Source organism: Podarcis raffonei, chromosome 4, assembly GCF_027172205.1.
Source record: "Podarcis raffonei isolate rPodRaf1 chromosome 4, rPodRaf1.pri, whole genome shotgun sequence".
NCBI lineage: Eukaryota > Metazoa > Chordata > Lepidosauria > Squamata > Lacertidae > Podarcis > Podarcis raffonei.
The window spans coordinates 66,280,852-66,303,508 of NC_070605.1; the positions used below are offsets into that span (position 1 = coordinate 66,280,852).

Sequence of the window (22,657 nt, forward strand, 5' to 3'; positions counted from 1 at the left end):
CTCATATCAAATACATAGTGTTCTAGGCATGCCAGCTGCTTTTTAAAAAACAATAATTGCTGCCTTCTCATTTAATATAAATTATTACTATGTATAATTTTATAAGATAAAAAAACCAGTTGGTACAAAGATCCTATGCAAAGAGTGGGTTACAGACTCACTCTAGGTGCATATTAAAAAGGTAAAATAAAACATGCTGAAAAAGGCTTCTTTTCGTTGCAAAATCATTTGGGATGGGGGAATGCAAATACAAAAACATACAAAAAGCTCATGGGAAATACCTGCTCAGGAAGTTTTAATATGCCTTTTTTTTACTGTACGTAAGAGGTTTCAGCTAAATAACTTTCATAAATACAGCAATCCAGAACACAATGAAGCTTATATATAAATTAATAAACAATGCTTATTGACCTTTTCTGAGCAGCTGTTTTTTAGAATTCCACACTATATAATGCTGTGTCTCATACAATGGCTATTTGCTGCCAAATGAATTTTCCCCATATACATGAGAAATAGTTTTGCTCTTATTTCTTAGAGCAGATAAAAGAATTAAAGCCCAGTATAAAATGCATTAATTTAACTGGTTGCTGGAGTGACAATTCACTTAGCCCACAGATTTATATCTAATCCACTGATTTGGGCCACGCACCTCAAAGGGTGGCTCCTTATAGTAGATATAATTGCCTAGTTCTTCCAGAGGTGGTTCAGGATCATTTGTGGCAAACTGTGCTGCGTCTTCAATCTCTTTCCTTACTTCCACATCTATTTCCTGTATGAGAAGGGGAAAATTTGTCAATGGAAACAAAGGACTCCATAGATTCCAAATACATCAAACATTATAAAACCTCAGAGTACTATTTACCTCTGTAGTACATGCTGGGGTTCAAAGTAAATCCGGAAACATTTAAGCCACAGTTGCTGTTAAGAGTTTCTGCCCTCCCTAAGATGAAATCCTGATAAGCAGTTCTCACATGTATGCTGCACACGGAACATTTTACCTTTTTATATTTGAACAATTAGCCAGCAAACTACCAGAATAACTTACAAGTTACCAACTGTGGCAAGACATGGCATGTTTTCATAAGCTATAGATTAGATGAAGGTGTGTAACAGCTGCTTCACTCCAGAGCAGAACACGTCTCCCATGCTGAGAGAGATGTATGACCAATCATGCTCATCAATGATCCTCACTCTTTAGTTCCACTTTGGCAACAGACCTGGGACTCTCCTAGCAAATCCACTAACCCTGTTCCTGCAGCAAATGATTTCAGCTGTAGTGACTAGCAGAATTCCAATTCAAAATTTTCCTCAACCTAAACCGGCAGGGTTGATGAAAGGGCCAACTGTGACAAATCCCATGTACCAGATATCAGGACTCCTCAGAAAGTCGGGTTATAAATATGAGAAGGCAATGGCTGTCATTCCCTGAGGAAACTGCCATGTTTCACTAGGCAATATAGGCCCCTATACCAAAATAGTAGTGTTTCCCAAATTTACAATAATCATAGACCCCTTCTCAGTTGAAGATAATGTGGTAGTTTAAATAACCTATTTAATCTTTAAACTGTTTTCTATAGCTAAAGAACAATGATTAGATAAAATTAAAAATTCTGCCATGTACCCTTCGGTAAACACTGCCCCACAGGATATATCCTATACCAATTCTGGCTTGCTGTAACTGATTTGAGGTGAAGACTTCCTATTGAACTACTTTTGTAAAATGATTTTCATCAAATTTGAAATGAAAGTTTATTACCTTTAGCTCTTCCACACTAGCCAAGTTGTTGTTCACCATTCTGTCCTTCAGAAGTGTAATGGGATCACTTTTGCTTCTCACTTCTTGAATTTCTTCCCTTGTTCGGTAACTGTAAAAAAAGACGAGACAATGTAACAGACTGCTGAACTGTTTGCAATAACTGTTTCTGCCAAGCACTGGTACTCTTACTGCAACAGTATACTGAGGTAAGTCGGGTATTCTCTAACAAGCATGACAAGTAATAGAGGAGAGCTTTCAGGAGCAGTTTTTACATCTGCTAATCACCAAAGCAGACTGGTCCTCTTGGCTATACTTTTTTAATGAGGGGAGTAAGCCACAAGGTAAAATAGGCATATAAGCTGGTAGCATGTAGTGGCCTGAGCATTTAAAAAATATATTATCGTTTCCGTATACTTTTTTCCAGAACAAAAAATTAAATGCACATGTCACTCTAAAAATAACTATCAACCTTCAAAGAGCATACTCCTTGTACCTCTGCATCACAGCTCTGGGCAGGGCTCCACTAACAGCAGATAGCATTAAATGCACTCGGTGCTAAGGAGAACTATCACATGAGATACACAGATGTGGGGTAGGACCACCAGCTCTCCCTCCTGGCTGTGGGTAAGGGAGGGAGAGGAAGCAGCTCCTCTTTCAGTGAGTACTTGCTACTCATGAGAGACTTTAGGCAAATTTCATGGCAAAATATTTTAGAACCACAGTATATCAATTAAACAGTCCTTATATACTACTACTCTTAGATATATTTTCTATGTACTATTTTATAACATGCATTTATATTTATACAGCTGAGTTTAAGAGTTTTCATCTTCGTTCAAACATACTGTGAAGAATTAAAAGCAATACAAAAAAAGGAAATGGGCATAGCAGATGTAATTAGGAACAGAACAAAATTAAGCATATGCTTAATTAAAACCTTTTAGCCAGATATTTGCCTACATTAAATTGCATATCATACCAGCTTACAGTTTTAGTTTTTTAGGTCCCCTTTAGGAAAGCGCTATAACTGAATGGTAGCACATCTACTTTACATGCACAAGGTCACAGGTTCACTACCCAGCATAGCCTTGTAGAGCTGGGAGAGACGCACCTGAAAATCTGGGGAGGTGCTGCCAGCCAGTGCAGCCACTATGGAGCTAGATGGAACCAATGCCCTGCCTCAGTGTTAGCCAGGTAGATATCTTCCTGTAGGTAGCTATTAACCATAATGAAGCACACAAAAAGGAAAGCAAGATAATGGAAACAATCAAGTTTCTTGGGTATTTTTCACATTTGCCTCATAAAATTTGGGTACTGTCATTATTTTTTTAGAATGGTTGTATTCAGATGTAATAGCAAATCATAGTTTGCTGCTATTAGTATGACCAGGCACAAGCCGAGGGCTTATATGCTCCAACTTCTTTTTCCCTTTGTGCAACCTCTTGCATAGCAACAAACCAGCTTACACACAAACTAGGATCCTAAACCAGAAGCAAAGCTTGCCATTGTGAAAGACACACACCAAAATACATGGTTTGCAGGCTATAGCTATCCAAGAGAGGAAGGGTATAAGTCCAAAGTTTACACTTCCTCTCAACAGGAGATAATGATTTGTTGTTACCTGTACAGTCAGTCATTCTTCAGATATTGCTTTGAATAAATAATAAAACTAGCCACAGAGGGCCAACATGCCCTTGATATATGTTAAAAAGCCAATAATAGGGAGATAAGAGGAGACGATATAGACAGAAAACGAGGGGACATTTGAACATACAGCTATTTCCCCCATACTATCTAGAGAGGAACAGTTTGTAATGCAGAGAGAAATACCTGACTCCAGGATCACTCATGCTATGTCCATGATAACGATATGTCTGTAGCTCCATCACAATAGGACCCTGACAAAATTAAAATTCAGAGGTGTTAATAACTTAAAAATAGTGACAAAAAATTGCTGATAAGACGTCATGACAACTAATCTCAATCAATTGCGTGCATGCATTTTAGGGCTGCTGTTTTAAGATCAGCTTGCTTCAGAGGGCCACAGCCTGAAACGCTATCTCTTTCCTATTCCATTATCAACCCAATAAACACTGGGGTTTTTTTGAAGGTTGCTTTGAGGTTCACAAGGTAATTATGAGAACCTTCTAAACCCTGTGTTTTGGGTATACATTTTGTGAAATAAAATAGTAATATTTCTAACTTGAAAACCTCAGCTATACTTACATAATTTGTAAAGCAGGAGAGGCTCGCCACACACACACAAAGCATAACTTACTTTTCCTGCTCTGCAGTGGTCAGCAGCAAATTTTGTTGCTTCCCTTACAGCAAGAACATCCATGCCATCAACCTGTTGATTTAAAAAAAAAAAAAGCCAATTACATTTAAGAATAAAGTTGAACTTCCTTGAATGGACATAGTATAACTTTCACATTCCTATTAAAAATGTTCTTACCCTAATCCCGGGAATATAGTCTCCTCTCTTATAGTAGTCTGTACTGGCTGCAGCTCTCTCTACGGAAGTACCCATTCCATATCTGTTGTTCTCGCAGATAAAAATACATGGCAACTTCCACAAGGCTGCCATGTTATACGTTTCAAAAATCTGGCCCTAGAAGAATAAAAGGTTTGGTACACTTTCAGTTCTCTCATGTAGCCATCAGCCTTGAATTACACATACAGTGGCTGTGTTCCCTAGACCATAACTGTATGTACAAGCAGGTGAGCCTTGGGCTTCTGTGCTCCTCTCCCCCCCCCCCCCGATAGCAGGTAGAACAACTTGGGCAATTTCATTTCACTTTGCACAAAACTGGACTTATCATGCATGATCCATAGCATTTGCATCTCCTTTCCACTTATGTGACTCTTAATTAACTTCTAACTACAGAGTAAGGCTTGACGCTTACCTGATTGGCAGCACCATCACCATACAATGTCAGGCAAATCTCATCTTTGCCAAAGTACTTGCATGCTAAAGCAATGCCAGCTCCTAAAGGAACCTACAATGAATTGCAACATGCAAAAGTAGTCAAAACAAACAAAGATAATGACCAGCGGCCAACAATAATGAACTATGATAGGATAGCACTTGAGAACAGAAACACCACGATTCCAGTTCACATCCCTGGAACTTAATATGGAAGGATACCGTGGACAACGGTATAAAAAAAAACCTGACAAGACACCCAGCAGAATTAACAGGGTTACATTCACCTGACTTTCTCCCACTGAAAATCATTCATCAAGACTACCAAGCCTTTTTCAGTTTCTATCTCAGGCTAGATGCCAAACTGAAATGGGCCTAGCTAATTAGTTCTATCCAGGAATAGATGAAATTTGGGCTGTGTTAGATTTACATGAAAGAAATACTAGAGCCAGAACTGGGCATCCAGCATAAACTGGACATAATTAAGTCCACTAAAGTCACTGGGCTAACACACCTAACTATATATGAATTAGGTTATGGCCCAGATTAAAAGCAACATATAGTCTCTTCCCAAAGAAAAATATTGTTTTTATCGGTCAGCCTTACCTGGGCTCCAACAATACCGTTACCACCATAGAAGTTTTTGGCATACATATGCATTGAGCCTCCTTTGCCTTTAGCGCACCCACCTACCCGACCTGAAATGATTAAAAATGGATCTTTACCATGTGATCTGGTGTCTACTAAGTCAATAAGATTAAGATGAAGCCCCGCCCCCCCCCGGACCTCAAACTCACTAACTAGATGGATTTTAAGATGATTTCAGAATAATAAAGGTTAGAGTTTCATCAAAACTCATGTTCTTAGGAGGAGACACATTTACAGCACATGCTGACTTATGGTAGGCACCCCAGCACAAGAATTTAGTGCACTGGTAAATTTGAATCAAGTATAGAGAAACAAAACCTGTACATGCAGGTATGAACCAGCCTATTGCTCCTTGGAGGAAGAGTAGAATGTGTGTGTTGCAATTCAGCAAAGTCCTATTAGGTTTCATTGTTGAGATAATAATTTAACCTAAGCCCCCCTCCATCTATGCACTATACATGCTACATAATCCCATTCCTTTTCCTGTTTACATATCATTTCACTGAACACAAACCTGTGAGTTCAGCAAGTAGAATGTGTGTGTTGCAATTCAGCAAAGTCCTACTAGGTTTCATTGTTGAGATAATAATTTAACCTAAACCCCCCTCCATCTATGCACTATACATGCTACATAATCCCATTCCTTTTCCTGTTTACATATCATTTCACTGAACACAAACCTGTGAGTTCAGCAAGGATTTCTCGAACTGAAGCACCACGAGTGTATGTAAAGCCATGAGCCCGGTAGGCAGTAATCAGGTGATCTGTTAGATTTATGCCAGCCTCAATTCCAACACAGCAAGCTTCCTATGGTAAAGAAAACATGCCTGAAAACAGTGTACAATGTGCCATTGTCCACAGGTAAGAAATAAAATGAAGAACGGTATACCAACTTTGTACCTGCAGCTCCACCACAGTTCAGGAACTGAAGAAACAGAAACAAAGACTATCTAGGGAAGATTACCGTCACAACAACATATGCATAATATGTTACATGATGCCATAGTCAAATGCTGGCAATGAAAGATCTTCAGGTTTTAGTGGAGAATATGAAAATAGAGTGATATTTAAATGTGTGTGTGTGTGTGCATGATATTATGAAAAACTGTCCAGGAAATATTTCCACCAGAGCAGGAAAGATGGTTGGGGTTGGATACCACTGCCTGGAAGCCTTCCCTTGAGAAAGACTAGGGAAGCATCACTGGCAGGGCTCAGCCAGTTCCTATCTCCTATCGTACCTGGCCCTTCTTGGGGAGATGGAGGCAGTGTGCAGAGAGGCTCTTCCTAAAAACTGGACTTTCATATAGCATGGCAGGTGTAGATCTTTCAAAGAACAGCAGGTGTTCCTTTGCTCATTACTACTGTTACGAACAAACTACCGAATATAGCTGTAAATACACAGATTAATCATTCACTTTAGTTCTAACTTTAGTTCCAACAGATGGAGAAGAGTTTGGTATACACTACTCTTAAACAACAAGCTGGTACGATATGAAATATAGTTTTGTACTATTCCTAATTACATCTGCTATGTCTATGGTCAAAAGCAATACAAATTAGGAGAATGGACGTAAACATATGCTTACTTACTTAATTAAAACCTATCAACTGACCCAGTTCAGCCAGTTATTTAATCTATTTACTGCTAATATCTGGTCCTCTGTAGAGGTACAAAAGCAGAGCAAGAAAACACCAGAAAGAAAAACTATAGCTCAGTGGAAAACCCATGGCCCTTCAGGTTTTGTTTTAGTCCAACTCCCATCAGTCCAAGCCAGAAAGACCAATGGTCAAAGATGGTACAGTCACATCTGGAGGGCCACAGGCTCACCTACAGCTGGGTCACAATGTGATCTGGTCTAATTCTTTCAGAAGTAGGTGTAACTTGACAGAGCTACAATTGCTGGAATTCTTTTGAAGGAAACTTCATCAATACTCTGTGAGGATCCACAAAGTACTAGCATGGGAGGAACTACAAATGCAGCTGCCATGTTGGAAGGGCTCGATCTCTTCATTCTCTGTTTTTGCAAGTACTTTTAATTCTCTGTATGGGAGAGTGGAGACATGCAATTTCTTCATGCACACCCTGCCCTATAAAAGCCTTCATTAAAATGAAGAAGACGACAAAAACCTAGAGGTCTTGAGCATAAAGTCTCTTAGGCACATACCTGACCATCATATAAATGACAAAAGCCTCGAATAATCTTCTGTTTATACAACTGGTCTGCTTTCAATTCCATGCGTCGAATAGTCTGCATAGTTTTGTAATATTGCAGACCCTGCTCTCGAGTCATAACAGCTGTGGTGGGCGGTCCTTCCTCCAAGCGATGGAGATCATGTTTCTGGGGGAAATAAGATAAAAAAGTCAGGGGAGGGGTTTCCATACCAAAATGATTATTTAATCTTACTGGTTGCAGACTAGTCCTGAAGAAAATCAGAGTAACACTTTCTTAGCTAATACTATTCCATATTTCCCCTGCCCTTTCCTACTGTGCCCATGTGGCCAAGGCTCTAGTATGAAAGTATCACAGAGCATAAAGACATAGTTGGTAGGTGCTCTGGAACCACCATGATAAAAGCTAGCAACTTCATTGACTGGGACCTCCAATTCTCTTAGGATGCTTGATAAGCAGGGCAATCCTAGCCTGTTTTTAGGATTAGAGTACCTTCAAGGAAAGGGCAAAATATTTGGGTCTCTTCTGCTCAGGGCAGCGGGAGACTTAATGGGGGACACGACAACAATTTATAAACCTATGCAGGAGGTGGAACAGGTGGATAAACCAAGGGAAATCTTGCTGACACGGGACAGAACTATCATCCAACAAACTGATAAACAGGGCAGACCACAGAAACTATTTCCTTACAAAATATGTAATTAATTTTTGGTATTGGCAAAGTATGGCAATAGCTACTTGCTTTAGATGTAATTAAAATTTGTGCTATAAAAAATGGGTATTGATCCTATGGGCACCATGATGCCTTTGAGGTCAAAAGTTAACCACTCTCATTGGATGCCAAGGAGAGTGGTTAACTTTTGCTCCTTTGAAAAGTATACAGAGCTGAAGCAGGAAGTTGGAAGAGTGATGTACTTTTCCATTTCCTCTTTATGCGCTTTTCAGACCTCAGATTAATTATCCTGGATCTAGCTTTTACACAGATCCCCTGGAAAGATGAAGTATAAATGTGTGCTATTCATTCTTTCTTTGTACATGTACCGTATTTTTCGCCCCATAGGACGCACTTTTTCCCCTCCAAAAATGAAGGGGAAATGTGTGTGCGTCCTATGGGGTGAATGCAGGCTTTCGCTGAAGCCTGGAGAGCGAGAGGCATCGGTGCGCACCGACCCCTCTCGCTCTCCAGGCTTCAGGAAGCTATCCGCAAGCCTTGCAAGCCCGGCGGGAGTTCCCGCGGGCTCACAAGGCTTGCGGGCAGCAGCCTGCAGCCCCGGCGAGTGTCTGCAAGCCTTGTGCGCCCAGCGGGAGGTCCCGACGGGCGCGCGAAGCTTGGGGCGGCAGCCTGCCGCCTGAAGCACGCGGAGCCCTCCGGAGGGCTCCCCGTGCTTCGGGCGAGTGTGCGCAAGGCTTGGGGCGGCAGCCGCGGCTGGGGGGGGGAATAAATTTTTTTTATTCATTTCCCCCCCAAAAAAACGAGGTACGTCCTATGGGCCGGTGCGCCCTATAGAACGAAAAATACGGTATGTGTTCATGTGTGTAACTGATGGAAATTTGTGACTGCTGGGGGAAGGAGAGGGGTGTATAGCACTCACTCTAAAATCAAAATGTGTCCATGGGTCGAAAAAGATTGGTGATCTATGATTTATATATTATAAGAAAATCAGCAACTGGGGAAGTCTTGCTTTAAAAAAAATTGTTTAAAAATCCAAGCCTATTTCACTGTGAAAGACAATACTTGAATAGCACGGTAATATGATTTGATTTGATTGTATTTTGTCATGATATTGGAGTTTTTTGTGAAACAGCAAACTTATTTCCTGTAAACTGCTTTGAGTGTTGCAAGTAGCCTTACATAAAATTTATTTATTTATTTATTGAATTTGTAGCTCTCAGGGCAGTTCACAATATAAAAACAAAACATACATGATAAAAACAAGAACAAAAAACTACAAACCAATAAACCTTCCTCCCCACACCTCATTCCACAAACACATTTAAAGGGGTATAGGATGTTAATCAGCCCAATGCCTGGTTGAAGAGCACCTGGCACCTAGAGGTGGATAATGAAGGTACCAGCCAAATCTCCCTGGGCAGAGCATTCCAAACGGGGAGGTACTGCAGAAAAGGCCGGTTCTCATGTTACCACACCCTCCAGACCTCTCACAGAGGAAGCACACAAAGAAGGGCTTCAGATGATGATCTGAGAGTCCAGGTAGGTTCATATGAGAGATGTAGTCCTTGATGTATTGCTGTCCAGAGACATTTACCGTATTTTTCCCTCTATTACACGCAGATTTTTTCTCCTAAAAAGTAAGGGGAAATGTCTGTGCGTGTTATTGAGCGAATGTGTGGTCCCTGGAGCTGACAAGCGCGAGTGAAGGCAAAAATCAGGCAAATATCAAATCGTCTGGAGAAGGGAAGCCTTGAAAGGAGGAAGCTGCTGCTTTCCTGCATTCTGTCTCAGGGTCTTACTGCCCACCTGCTTCTGTTTCCTTACTATGTTTGCTCAAATGGAACAAAGAGCAGAGAAAACCCCTCCCCTCCAGGCAAGCAGAGGGGAAAGCAGAGCGTCCTTTCTAATTCCTCTCCGTGCGTTTAGGGACTCGCAGGCAACATGCAGGTGGTGGGTGGGGAGGGAGGGAGGGAGGGAGGGAGGGAGGGAGAGAGAGAGAGAGAGAGAGAGAGAGAGAGAGAGAGACAGCTGGCTGGCTTGGGTGGGGTGGGGGACTTTTGCCTTCCTTTCCTCCCTCCGGTAAAACCCCTCTCCTGCATTCTTAGCCAGCTGCTTCTCTGCACACCCCTCTCGGTGCTCCTTGTCCCTTCTATGTTTTTCCTTCCCTCCCTACTTAAAACGTGGTTCCAATCACGGATCCACATGGATCCTCAGGATCTTTGCATTGAGTCACTCCAAATTCACCATCAGATCACATAGCAATGATCTAATGCAAAAACAGGGCAGCAATGGTGCAAAAACATGGTTACAAAGCACGGATCCACATGGATCCTCAGGATCTTTGCATTTGGTCACCCCAAATTCACCATCAGATCACATAGCATGTCCATGGCTACAGCCTGCACCAAAAAAATCACGCACTCACTGTTGCCTGGGGCTGCAATGGTGCAAAAAAGTGGTTACAAAGCATGGATCCACATGGATCCTCAGGATCTTTGCATTGGGCTACCCCAAACTCACCGTCAAATCACATGTCTGTGGCCGCAGCATGAAGCACAAAAATGATACATCCACTGTTTCATTCAGGTTTTTTTCCTTGTTTTCCTCCTCTAAAAACTATGTGCGTGTTATGGTCAGGTGCGTGTTATCGAGCGAAAAATACGGTAAGTTTCTAGAGATAAAAACTAGCATTTTGAATTGGGCTCAGAAACTAACTGGCAGCCAGTGCAGTCATCCTAGGATCAGTGTAATATGCTCAAATCTTCTTGTCCCAGTGAGTAACCTGGCTGCCGAATTCTACACCAGCTGAAGTTTCCCCTGTTTCTCTCCCAAGAGAAGTCATTATATGTTGACCATAGCAGTTTCTGTGCCAAAACTGGGCCTAAACCCTGATTGAAAAGGATCTAGAAAATCAGTTTTCTCCAAGAGCATCTGAATCTGGTCTGCAACCAACCACCCAAGAATCATGCCTAAGAACATGATATTAGCAATTGGCTGGTAGTAACTTAGATTTTCCCATTCCAAGGAGGGTTTACCACTGCCTTCTTCTTTACCAGCTCCATCTGGTACGCAGGCTGAGACCCTACCTGCCCGCAGACTGTCTCGCCAGAGTGGTGCATGCTCTAGTTATCTCTCGCTTGCACTATTGCAATGCGCTCTATGTGGGGCTACCTTTGAAGGTGACCCGGAAACTACAACTAATCCAGAATGCGGCAGCTAGACTGGTGACTGGGAGCGGTCGCCGAGACCATATAACACCGGTCTTGAAAGACCTGCATTTGCTCCCAGTATGTTTCCAAGCACAATTCAAAGTGTTGCTGCTGACCTTTAAAGCCCTAAACAGCCTCGGTCCAGTATAGCTGAAGGCGTGTCTCCACCCCCATCATTCTGCCCGGACAATGAGGTCCAGTGCTGAGGGTCTTCTGGTGGTTCCCTCGCTGCGAGAAGCCAAGTTACAGGGAACCTGTACAGGAAGCCCTGTTTAGGGAAGCTTTTAATGTTTAACAGATTATTGTATTTTAATATTTTGTTGGAAGCCGCCCAGAGTGGCTGGAGAAACCCAGCCAGATGGGCAGGTATAAATAAATCATTATTATTATTATTATTATTATTATTATTATTATTAAAGAAGGCAGGGGCTGCCCCCTCTCACAAGGAGGCATTAAGCACCTCCTTAGCCCAGCCAGATGTCCTTTCCCTGCTAGTTTTTATCAGCCACGAGGGCCAAGGGTCCAGAGCATAAGTGGTCACTCTGAACGAGACCTTGTCCACATCCCCCAGTCTTATTAACTGACTTTTAAATTATAAATTATGTAAGAAACACTATATACATTAGCATTTTTAAAAGTAATCAAGCTGCTTACCTTAATTTCAAATGAAGCCTCACTTGCAAAATCTGCATAATTACGAGATGCAACAACTACACGGGCAACCTTTTAAAGATAATAAAAATATGGCTGTTAGTTTTAAGACACTTTTGTTTTTTAAAGATGTTCATGCCTTCACAAGATAGAGAAGATTCCAACTTCAACATACAACACATTTTACATGATTGCAGACTGCAATGTATGCTCCAGAAACAATGTTTCTACACGCAAATGAATTACACACCAAGTATCACCCTGTATGATCTTGTCACACTTCTAAAACCGTATAAAAGTTTAAACATGTATGCTTACAAACACCGAACAGCTAAGGTTCAAACAAGCTGCTCTGTGACCTCACTCCACACATGGGCACAGGTGCACAAACTCCGTATGATCTGCTGGCCATGATGCAAAAGTCACCAGTTCAGAGCAAGCAGGGTGAAAGCCCAACCCCTTTGATCCTTTCCTGACAAAGAATACATTCTCTGCCTGATCCATGCTCTGCCCAAAATTTCCCATCTGTTTGTTCCATTAGCACTGTTTGTTCTTCTCAGTACTGTTCCTTCTGGCTAGGCTTCTCTCAAGACTCTGGTCCCAAAGTTCTGCTATGGGTTTTCTCTCTAACCCTTCAAGCTTTACTTGATCATTTTCATGTTTAAAAATTGATGTTACTTAGTTAAACGCCAGTGTTTCAGTGCTCAGATTCAAATAAAAATCTGGCAACCCTTAATGCAGAAGAGAGAATAGGATCCTGTGCAACACACTGCCAGAGGAATAAGTCACACTCCTTGCTTGAGCTTTTTAAAGAAGTGGGCAGGAAAGAGACAGGACTTATGATAAAGGGAGAAAAGTGAAATAGCAAGGATAGCAAATCTTTTTCAGGACAAGGGCAGCATTGACTCATAGTCAACCCTTCAGAGCCTACATGTCAAAGTGGGCACGGCAAATTTAATTTTAAAAGACGAAGAAAAGATGGATTTTAGTGGATCCTTTTGGCACATAGTGGTACTTGTAGGTACTGTTAATTTAAAAAATGTATAAAAACTACCCTTAATTTATATTTAAATAATATTTATTTTAAAATGAACCAGTTGGGGGCCTTGGACAGCCACAAAAAACCCTTTGGCACCACAGCGCACACTCATAAAAACAGAGAAGTTTTTAATTTCTTTTTTTAAAGACAAACCAAGTCCACAAAAGAACCCTCCAGGGGTTAGTCACCCCTGCTGTATACGGTGCTGGAGCAGGGTAGAAAGAACTGGTCATCATACGACAAGATGCGTACTCAACATAGGTAATTTATCAATAAACCACAGCTGATGTTGTGTGAGAGTACTGGTGGGGTAGTGGTGAGTGTTGGACTAAAACTGGGGAAACCTGGATTTAAATTTCCACTCAGCCATAAAGTGCCCTGGGTAATCTTGAACTAGTCTCCATCAGTAAGCATAATCTTTTGGTGAGATTCACATGGAAGGGTGGAAAAAACAACATAAGCTAACTAGACCTCCATAAAGGGAGAAATAAACATGTCACAAATAAAATAAGGGTAAATAATTAAATGTGGGACTTCCGGGTTAGCGCCATCGGCGAATGGCGGAGACCTACTCCTCAATGAGAAAGGAAAGAAATTAAGAAAGAGACCAACAAAAGACAAGGAAAAGTGCAGGTATAAACAAGAAGAAGAAGATCTGCAGAAGGGACATGGAAGAGACTTAAGAGCCTCGGACATAAGATTACCAGGTTGATGGACTAGATGGAATGGACAGTAAGGACTGACATAACCCGAGACCAGGAAGAAGAGACGTTGGATGAAGATTGAAAGAAAGTTTATAAAGAAATTTTTTTATTTTGGGAACTAGTGTAAAATTAATGAATATTAAGGAAAATGTTGGAATGAAACTATCTGGCCTTAGTAGAAATGATATAAGGAGTTATGTATAAATAAGTATTAAGTTTTAAGCTCTAAGGTATTTTATGGTAAGACAAGGTTAAATAAATTAAGGCAAATTGAATAACAGAATATGGTGAAAGATGGAAAGGATCTGCTGAGTTAGACTGTTAAGATAAATTATTCAATAAAAATTGAGAAAGATGGAAAGAATTTGCTGAAACAACTAATTAAACTAGAATACAAAAAGGGAGGTGTGAGGAGGTCAATGAAACAAGCAAATGAAAGATAAAGATATGCAATATGGGATTTGTGTCTTTTTCTTTTTGTTGTATTGGTTTTTATGTAATTTTTTCCCTTTTTTCTTTTTTTTTCTTTTTTATGTATTGTAGTGTTGTTTCCTCTTTTTTCTTCTTTTTTGTAATCTTGAAACTTTTAATAAATATTATTTTTAAAAAAATAATTAAATGTGTTGGCTTTTGTGCTTTAAGTTCATGTTTAGGGAATTCAATCTGCAGGCAACTACACTGTTTAAGTTGCAGTAAATATTTTTTGTATATTAGGTCATAGTCATAGTCAGTTCATTTATACAGTATACTACATTTCACAAAGATTTCTGTTCAAAGATGTTCACATAATTGTCTAAATACAATACTAAACCAACCATAATTCAAAATTAAAGGAAAGAACTAGTCACAAGGAATCAAAGATGAATAGCAAAAGCATGAGGATAGACACAGAGGAAAAACTGGACTAGGAAAATCCAGGGGCTTGGGGGAATTTGAAATAGGAGAGGCATATCATAGCAGCAAACAAGCACTGTTTACTAGGTGTATTATAGCAGTAGGTGTCACTGTTCTATCTGCATTATTGGTATGGAAGGAAAGAAGAATTAAGGAACAAAGTTGGACACGCTAAAGGTAAAGGTACCCCTGCCCGTTCGGGCCAGTCTTGACAGACTCTAGGGTTGTGCGCTCATCTCACTCTAGAGGCCGGGAGCCAGCGCTGTCCGCAGACACTTCCGGGTCACGTGGCCAGTGTGACAAAGCTGCTCTGGCGAGCCAGCGCAGCACACACGGAAACACCGTTTACCTTCCCGCTAGTAAGCGGTCCCTATTTATCTACTTGCACCCGAGGGTGCTTTCAAACTGCTAGGTTGGCAGGCGCTGGGACCAAGCAACGGGAGCGCACCCCGCCACGGGGATTCGAACCGCCGACCATGCAATCGGCAAGTCCTAGGCGCTGAGGTTTTACCCACAGCGCCACCCGCGTCCCGTTTACTAGGTATATTATAGCAGTAGGTGTCACTGTTCTATCTGCATAATTGGTATGGAAGGAAAGAAGAATTAAGGAACAAAGTTGGACACGCTAGAATAGGTAATATTCTTCCCTTCTTTAAATATTGTACAAAATCTAGGGAACTATGCAATATATATTATCACCAGTGCTCCCACTGATTAAAGCTGTGTTACGACATATAAATGCAAACAATGATTGGCAGTGATCCTCATGCCATGTAATGTCCACGCCTGATAGGCAGAGAGTCGAGTTTTTTACAATCAGTTGTACAGCAGAGGTCACTAGCATGCGGCCTCTAGATACCACTGGGCTATTTTTCCTTACTTCACTGATTGCCCATGCTGGCTCATGGGAACTGAGAGTCTCAATAACAAATGGACAGCTGCAGTTTAGCCACCCCTTTTACAGAGCCATAACTAAATGACAGCAGAACATATGACTACAGGAATCATTATGAGGAATTTAAGGGAGGTCACAACACCTTGTGCAGAGTGAGAAAAAAATATTGCTTTATGATTTCATGAAGTCTAGGACCTTTTTCAATAGGCTAACCAGAAATATTTAATAGCTACAGGATTGCTTGTATATTTTAACAATCCCCGATTAGTTTCTATGGTAGCCATTCTTAAGGTTTTCCTCTGTGGTAGGGAAAGAACTTTCTTTTTTAAAATATAAAGTGACATTTATGCAATGTGAGGCAGTGTCCAGCTGGCACAGCATTATGTCAAAACTAGCATTCATGATTTATTTCTCCTAAGCCAAAAAGAAATCTTGCTTTTTGATTCTGACTTGCAGAAAGTAATAAGTGCTGGTTTGAAACTATGCTTTATGATTTGTCCCCACTCAAGAAGAGGAAATGCTCAAGCTGCATGCACTAGAACATAACTAGTATTATTACAGTTCTTAACCACCATTCATTCCAGGATGGTATAAAGCTATAACACACTTCACAATGTTGAAAGAAAAACAGTTAAAGAATAATTAAGAAAAAAATCATCACTGAACAATTCAGCAGTGGATAACAGAAATGCCATATCAAGTTAACACTTCCTACACTAAATGTAGGTGGTTTGTTTCTTGTTTATTTATCTTATTCCCCACTCCACCACTGTCCCCTCTAAAGAATTAATAATATGGAGATGCAGTAAAAAACTTTATTACAGGGATAAGAATCTGTGGCCCTCCAGAGGTTGTTTTGACAACAGCTCCCACCATTCCCAACCACGGGTCACACTGGCTGGACTGACTGCAGGAGGAAGTCCAACAGCACCATATACAAGTATGTAAATATATTTGTAAGTGTATAAGCTGCTTACAGATAAACAATGCTTCTTGGATTAGTGTTGCATCTGAACACAAAAAGAAAACCAGTCAGAATGACAGGGAGAACTTTTTTTTCTTTATCAAATTATGTACATGTTGTCAGTTAAAATGCAGAAAGAACATACAATTGATATAATCGTGTGGGTCTTACCTCACTAACAGCTCCCTAGAGCAGCAGAATTGGGGTGGGTGGGGAAACAAAACAGAAAAATATGTCAGATACTATCACAAATCTTGGGCAAAATATTCCCCATGAACCAATTAGGAGCATCAAATTTTAATTCTTGTTTTTAATTAGGCCTATTTACTTTTATTCAGCATCTTCTCTATGTGAAACAGATTGAAAAACAGACTTGAAAATGTTAATCTAATTTTGTAGTATGCCAGTTCAACAGAATAAAGGCCAATACTTTTAAAGCTTTTAGGTGTCGCTTATATATAAGTGCATACAACACCTCTGCAATACTGTCTTTGTGATCATCTACATTACAAGCAAGCTACAACACAGAAATGCATCTTCATGATGTGTGAAGTATCCTTTAGCCAAAGCTTCCACATGTTGGGCTGCTAGAAGATAAAGGAATCTAAGGAAAAATTCCTTTGTAACCTTTACGTAGTTTAAAACTTGTTGCCAAGTATAAAACTGACATCTAGAATGTGCATTATTCAAAGCAAAACCCCACTGTAAACTTCTGGCAGGAAAGAAAACCCACCCAGATTGCACATGTATAAAAATGTTGAGCACTATTTGAGTACCTATTCTCATCGTGTTACATGTGCAAATTGCACATCTGTAAGTAAGTGCAATGATTGGTCTGATTGGTACGTTATGGTATGCCAAAGCTCACAAGTACAGTAAAATAATTAGATTATCTTGTCTTCCGTATTATGGGTGGGGAAAGTGAATTATAAATATTACGTGCTTAGTCAGAAACATCAATGGCACTTGCTCCTAGCTAAGTAGGTAGAGGTTTACAGTGAATTGTAAAGGAACTGAGATAGAAAAGGAAAGCCTCCCTGACAAAGGTACTCTTGAGCAAACCATGATCCTGATTGACTTCAACATCCATGCTGAGGCTAGTCTGGGACCAGTTCAGATTTCATAACTTCCAGGGACTGTATCAGCTTGTTACCAGCTTGACACGCACAGCAGGATATACCCTTGACTTGATTTTTGTCCCAAGTGGGGTGACGGGTGGTCTGAAAATGTGTGTGGGTGTGTGTGTGTCAGAGCAGCTATTTCCCATTGCAGTGGTGGGGGAATCACAGAGGCTTATGGAGGCTGATAAGATTCCTGAATGCTTTAGGGGACTTCCTTATGGACAGAGTAGGTGATCCTGTTGAGGCTCTCATCTCACTGTGGAATGACAAGAGAAGGGCTGGGATAAGAGCACGCCTGAGTGCCCTCTCCAGTAGTATGGAGCCCACAATATTGCCTGGCATTCTAGTGAGCTGTGAGGCTGGATGACAGCAAGAGTACTGTATTAGAGAGTCATGCAGCAATAAGAGCAGTAAATAAGTCCTATTATCCTCATATAAATCAATGGAGAAATCCAAGATTTTAACATAGCTGGAATTAAGCACCAGTGTATCAATTTCTCTCAATTCACTGATAGTGCCCTAGAAAAAGACAAAAGCCAGAGCTGAGTTGTATGTGTAAGCTAGAAGCAGGGGGAAGAAGCAGACTGAAACCTTTGAGAGAGAGACACATGCTTGATTTCAAGGCTGTGGCTATGGGAGAAAAAAGACCTTCTTGGGGTGTTAATGCTGTCAACCCCTCCATCATAGGCTTAGGATGTATATATGTATAAATAAACCATCTATCATAAATACACCTCAGTCTGCTATCCCTCATGGTTAAGAGCCTGGAACCTCACACCGCTCAGAGATTGGGGTGGTGTGCAACAATAAATACAGTTCCTTGCCCCATACTGCAGATAGAAAAGGGCTATGGTTGAGTGTGGCTTTTGAAAGCCACGCTCTCAAGGACCCAGCTTTAAGCAGTCTTAGACACCCATGTAGTGTTGTCCAAATGTAGACCTCTATTGCATGTGGGGCTGAAGCAGAGAGAGAGAGAGAGAGAGAGAGAGAGAGAGAGAGATATTACATCAGCCCTGCAGTGCAGTCTAGTACAGTATTATATACTTGCTGCAGCAGGAGAGGACGTGGTTTCGGTTGAGAGAGAATGATTTATGGCAGTTCTTCCTCCCGTTCATTCTTTTTGCACGTGAATTAAGCAGCAATAGAAGAGCAGAGACACCTGTCTTCTATGCTTAGGTAACATTAGTGGGGTTGGGGAGTTGAAATTAATGCTGATATATTTCACATCTGGCTCCCAATGCGCCTCTTTGGTTTCAGATAGTACATGGGTAAAGGAGTCTAAAAAGCCAAGGACACAAATAGAAGAGGCTTCGTTTGGTTAGAATCGAGTACATACAATATACACTTCCAAATTTAAGGCCGAATACATTACTTTTGGTAAATGAGCCACCATTGCCACTAGTGGGCAGTGAAAATTTGTGTCCCGGGCTTTTTAGATTCACCTGAAACCAAAGGGACGCGCTGGTTGCGAGATGTGTGGGTGTTTCCCCCCCCCCCCAGCCCTCCTACTCCTATAGAAACTGGAGAGACGCTGTAGAATTCTACTGCGGAGCCCACGATAACCCGACGGACAACACGCACCGCAATGGAGGCCACAGGTTATTAAGAAAAAGAGAAGAATTAGGCACCCAAGGAGCTTCCGGAAGTGCACACGTTGAAATGCAATCGCTGCGAAATACGAGGGTCTTGTACCATCTGCACCTGACCCCCGCGCGCGTGAATTCCCCACGAGGCCTGCCTAGGTCCCAAGGGGCCCGCGCTCTATTCCTCTCGCGAGGCCTCCCCGCCGAGAGAGGAGGAGGGAGAGAAATAACGGTCATTTCGCAGCAGGCGCTCAAGGACAGCCCCCACCTCCGCCTCGAGACAATGCGGGGGGGGGCAAGCTTCCAAATACTAGAGAAGAAGCCGCCGCCCTTCCCTCACGACCTTCCGTCCCCAGTGCCTCACTCACCGGTCTGTGAGCAGCCGGGCCTTGCAGCAGGCGAGAGAGCGCGGCCAGCATCTTGCGCATGGGTTGCTGAGTGGTCGCCGCTGAAACCCGGCACCCGCGTCCCGGGTTCAAGCCCTCAGGGGCGCTGCGGCCGCTACAACGAAGGCCGGCAAGTCTCCTTCAGGCGTCTGCCTTCATGCCCCGCCTTCCTCCGCCGCGCCCTGGCCGACTAGCAGCTTGCCTGGAGTGTCAGCTGAGGAGGCCGCTCTCGCTCTCCCTCTAGCGGCTGTTGCCGCCGCGATAAAAGGCCGACAGACGCAGTTCCCGGAGGTTCCCTCTTTCCTGAGGGGAAACCAGATTATATAATTATTACGTTTTCTTGGGTTTGGTTTTAACCCGAACGGCCAGAAGCGTCGTTTAAAGGGACTGCTCTAATAATGAACAATATTAAAAGGGACTTGTGCACTGCACAGGGAGAGCGTCCCTGACCAGGGCCAGCGCTTTGGTTAAGGAGGCCACGATCCTAAACACCTTGGAATTCGCCCCATTGAATTAAAATAAATGCTGTTAATAAAGAAGCTGTCGTGGCTTCAGTCATCTGACATCAAGGACCGTGTTCCGTTATTAAGAGTAGACCCACTGAAATTAATGGACCCAAGTTAGCCACGCCCATTAATTTGAGTGGGTCTCCTCTTGAGTAAAAGGTCGTTGAATGTAACACTGGCCTAGACCATTGAGACAGGCGACAGAATGGCCCTTGAAGGGTTGGCCACTTCAGAACTTGGCCTGCTGGCCAGATGCAAATCCCCATCTCTGCAGTAAACAGTCTTGAGATTATGAAAACAAAAAGGGGAATTGGTATGATTGGCTGAAGGCTCTCCTCCTCCTTCTCCACTACTTAAGCAATGTGCAGCAGGGTGTGTGCATCTTTAGCAGTGACCCTTATTTTGAGAGCAGTAGTGTTATGAGTAGGGCTGTGCCAAATGTTCAAACCGGAATTTTCCACATAAAGGGGTGGGAGTTAGATCAACTGCTGCCTTCCAAGGCTCCCCCTTTCTTGCCTACAGTTCTTTTGTAGCAGTTGCTGCCTGTTCATTCTATTATTGGTCGCCCTCCTTCCCATCCCCCTTCTAGGGGATGCATAATGTATATGCATGAACTTCAAGGCCAGCTCAAGACACAGCTAGTGGAACCCCTCATCACCCAAATTTCCAAGGCTGATCAAATTATTTTGGCACCTGAGGAAAAAACATTCTAGGTACTTTGCTCCACATTGGCAGTAAGAGTACTGTACATTAAGTCACTAACAATTCACTGCCCTTTTATGACACCAAAAATCAGCTGCCTCGCCCAGCCTAATGTGAGCCTAGAAAACCTGCAACCCATCCAAGAGAAAACCAACTCCCAGCCTGTGCAGGTGTGCCAGCTGCAGAGTGCTCAGCAAGCAGTTGGTGTTCTCTTTAAGTGTGGCGTCCAGTGACGAGCCAGCAAGCAGTATGCTTCAGTACAAGAGAAAGTTAGCTCCTGCTCAGCAAGTACTCAATTTCTGAGAGGGAAGCATGCTTTGCTCCTCTCCCAAGATTGGCCATCAGCAAAGCAAAGGCTGTGTCAGCTACAAATGAGAGACAGTAAGACAAAAGACTAGTAGTTTTGGTTTAGGGTTGTGTCCGTTTTGCAAGCTTTGGGGAGCGCAGAGCACAAGGTGGGCTGTCTGTTTTATGCTGCAAAGAGGGTCAGACACAATGTTTGGGGTCTCTTGGAATCTGATGCTGCAGCCAACCAGATTCCATCAAGGGTCAGGCTGTTGATATGTGTAAATAAATCATATATAATAAAGACACCACAGTCTCCACTGTGCCTCATTGTCCAAAAGGAAACATAGTCCCTGGGTAAAGTGTGCCTGCAAATCCTGGAATCTCACAATGCTTATGGCAATTGCGGATGGCATGTGACAATATTTTCTGCACAGGAAACTGCTTATATTTTGAAAATTCAAAGAGAACTGAGTTTTCATGTAAATAAAGTAGTTAACAGAAATTACTTCTATAAATAAAACAACATACATTACAACCGAAAACTACTAGGAGTGCAATTTTTTTTATAAAAAAAAAGTGTTTGCTGAAGTCACAGAAAATCTTATTGAAAAGAACTGACACGACATTAAGATTAGTGTTACAATAAACGTGTGGGATTCATGTTCTAATAGCGGTTACTCCGTAACTTGGCACTTCACATAACTGAAACTGCCAGGAAAAGGTAACTATATACATGTTGGAATTCAGTCATTAGTAACGTAATGTTAAAGTGCTGCACAAGTATATGTTAGTGCTAATAGGGCAGGAATGTCAATATGATAAATGACCAAAGGGGGAGATTTGGAAAGGCAGCAGAATATTTTTCAAACAATCATCATGATACTCCCAGCTGAAAGTAACTGGTGCAACATTTAATTGTTGAGCAAGAATGCACTGCCATGTGTTAGTTTAGTATTACTGCACCCAAAGGACTATATGAGGTAAAATGGTCATTGTTTTCAATAATCCTGGGTGGGAACACCATCATATTTTGGATGAACTTAGGACTCCTAATTCTGGCTGAAACATCATAACAGAAAATATATTCCTCTTTTTTAAAATCACATTTCCCATTCTTTGAAGTTACTTAATTGCTTTAAAAAATCATACTGTTTACTACTTAAGACTTTGGCTGTGTCCACAGAAGTAGTTACATCAGGTTAGAAAAAAATATCCTAAAATGCTTTTGATTCTTTTCTGTTCTGATGGAAAGCCAAATCATATGATCACACTGTGTGGCCTTTTGCTTGTTTTCCAAACTGTAGTATACAAATTGTCTGGAAAACAGATTACTGTGAATCACTGATTGTAATGGATCACTCTTCAGCAGACCAAGTTGTGGACATGGTGGCATACAGAATTGTGGTGTGTATGCATTACCAAATTAGCCAGATTATGTATTTGTTATATGCAGTGCTATTTTTCTAGAAAAAGAGGTGCCAGAACTCACCATGAATACCTCCCTTATTCTCTTAGAATGGCAATGGCACCCACCTGAGAGG

General features: G+C 41.7%; 1 protein-coding gene across 2 annotated transcripts; it reads right to left on the bottom strand.

Moving 5' to 3' along the window:
- Positions 1-268: 268 nt before the first annotated feature.
- PDHA1 (pyruvate dehydrogenase E1 subunit alpha 1) lies at positions 269-19,811 on the bottom strand. Of its 2 annotated transcripts, XM_053387114.1 has the most exons (12): positions 19,603-19,811; positions 16,702-16,716; positions 12,038-12,106; positions 7,496-7,669; positions 6,011-6,137; positions 5,289-5,380; positions 4,663-4,755; positions 4,212-4,367; positions 4,035-4,106; positions 3,587-3,654; positions 1,757-1,865; positions 269-769 (listed from the first exon to the last, which is right to left on the bottom strand). In XM_053387114.1, the coding sequence occupies exons 1-12, from the start codon at positions 19,660-19,662 to the stop codon at positions 605-607; spliced, it is 1,200 nt and encodes a 399-aa protein (XP_053243089.1). In that variant the 5' UTR covers positions 19,663-19,811; the 3' UTR covers positions 269-604. The 2 variants fall into 2 exon arrangements, with proteins under 2 accessions (XP_053243089.1, XP_053243090.1); XM_053387115.1 differs by lacking the exon at positions 16,702-16,716.
- Between the last annotated feature and the right edge of the window lie 2,846 nt (positions 19,812-22,657).

Bases quoted from the DNA above. Each gene is read 5' to 3' on its own strand.
- PDHA1 (XM_053387114.1), bottom strand. From the start codon at position 19,662: ATGCGCAAGATGCTGGCCGCGCTCTCTCGCCTGCTGCAAGGCCCGGCT. The intron at 6,138-7,495 runs GTATGTGCCTAA...TCTTTACCATAG, and splicing joins GTCATTTATATGATGGTCAG to GAAGCTTGCTGTGTTGGAAT. The intron at 4,368-4,662 runs GTAAGCGTCAAG...TTATTCTTCTAG, and splicing joins GTGATGGTGCTGCCAATCAG to GGCCAGATTTTTGAAACGTA.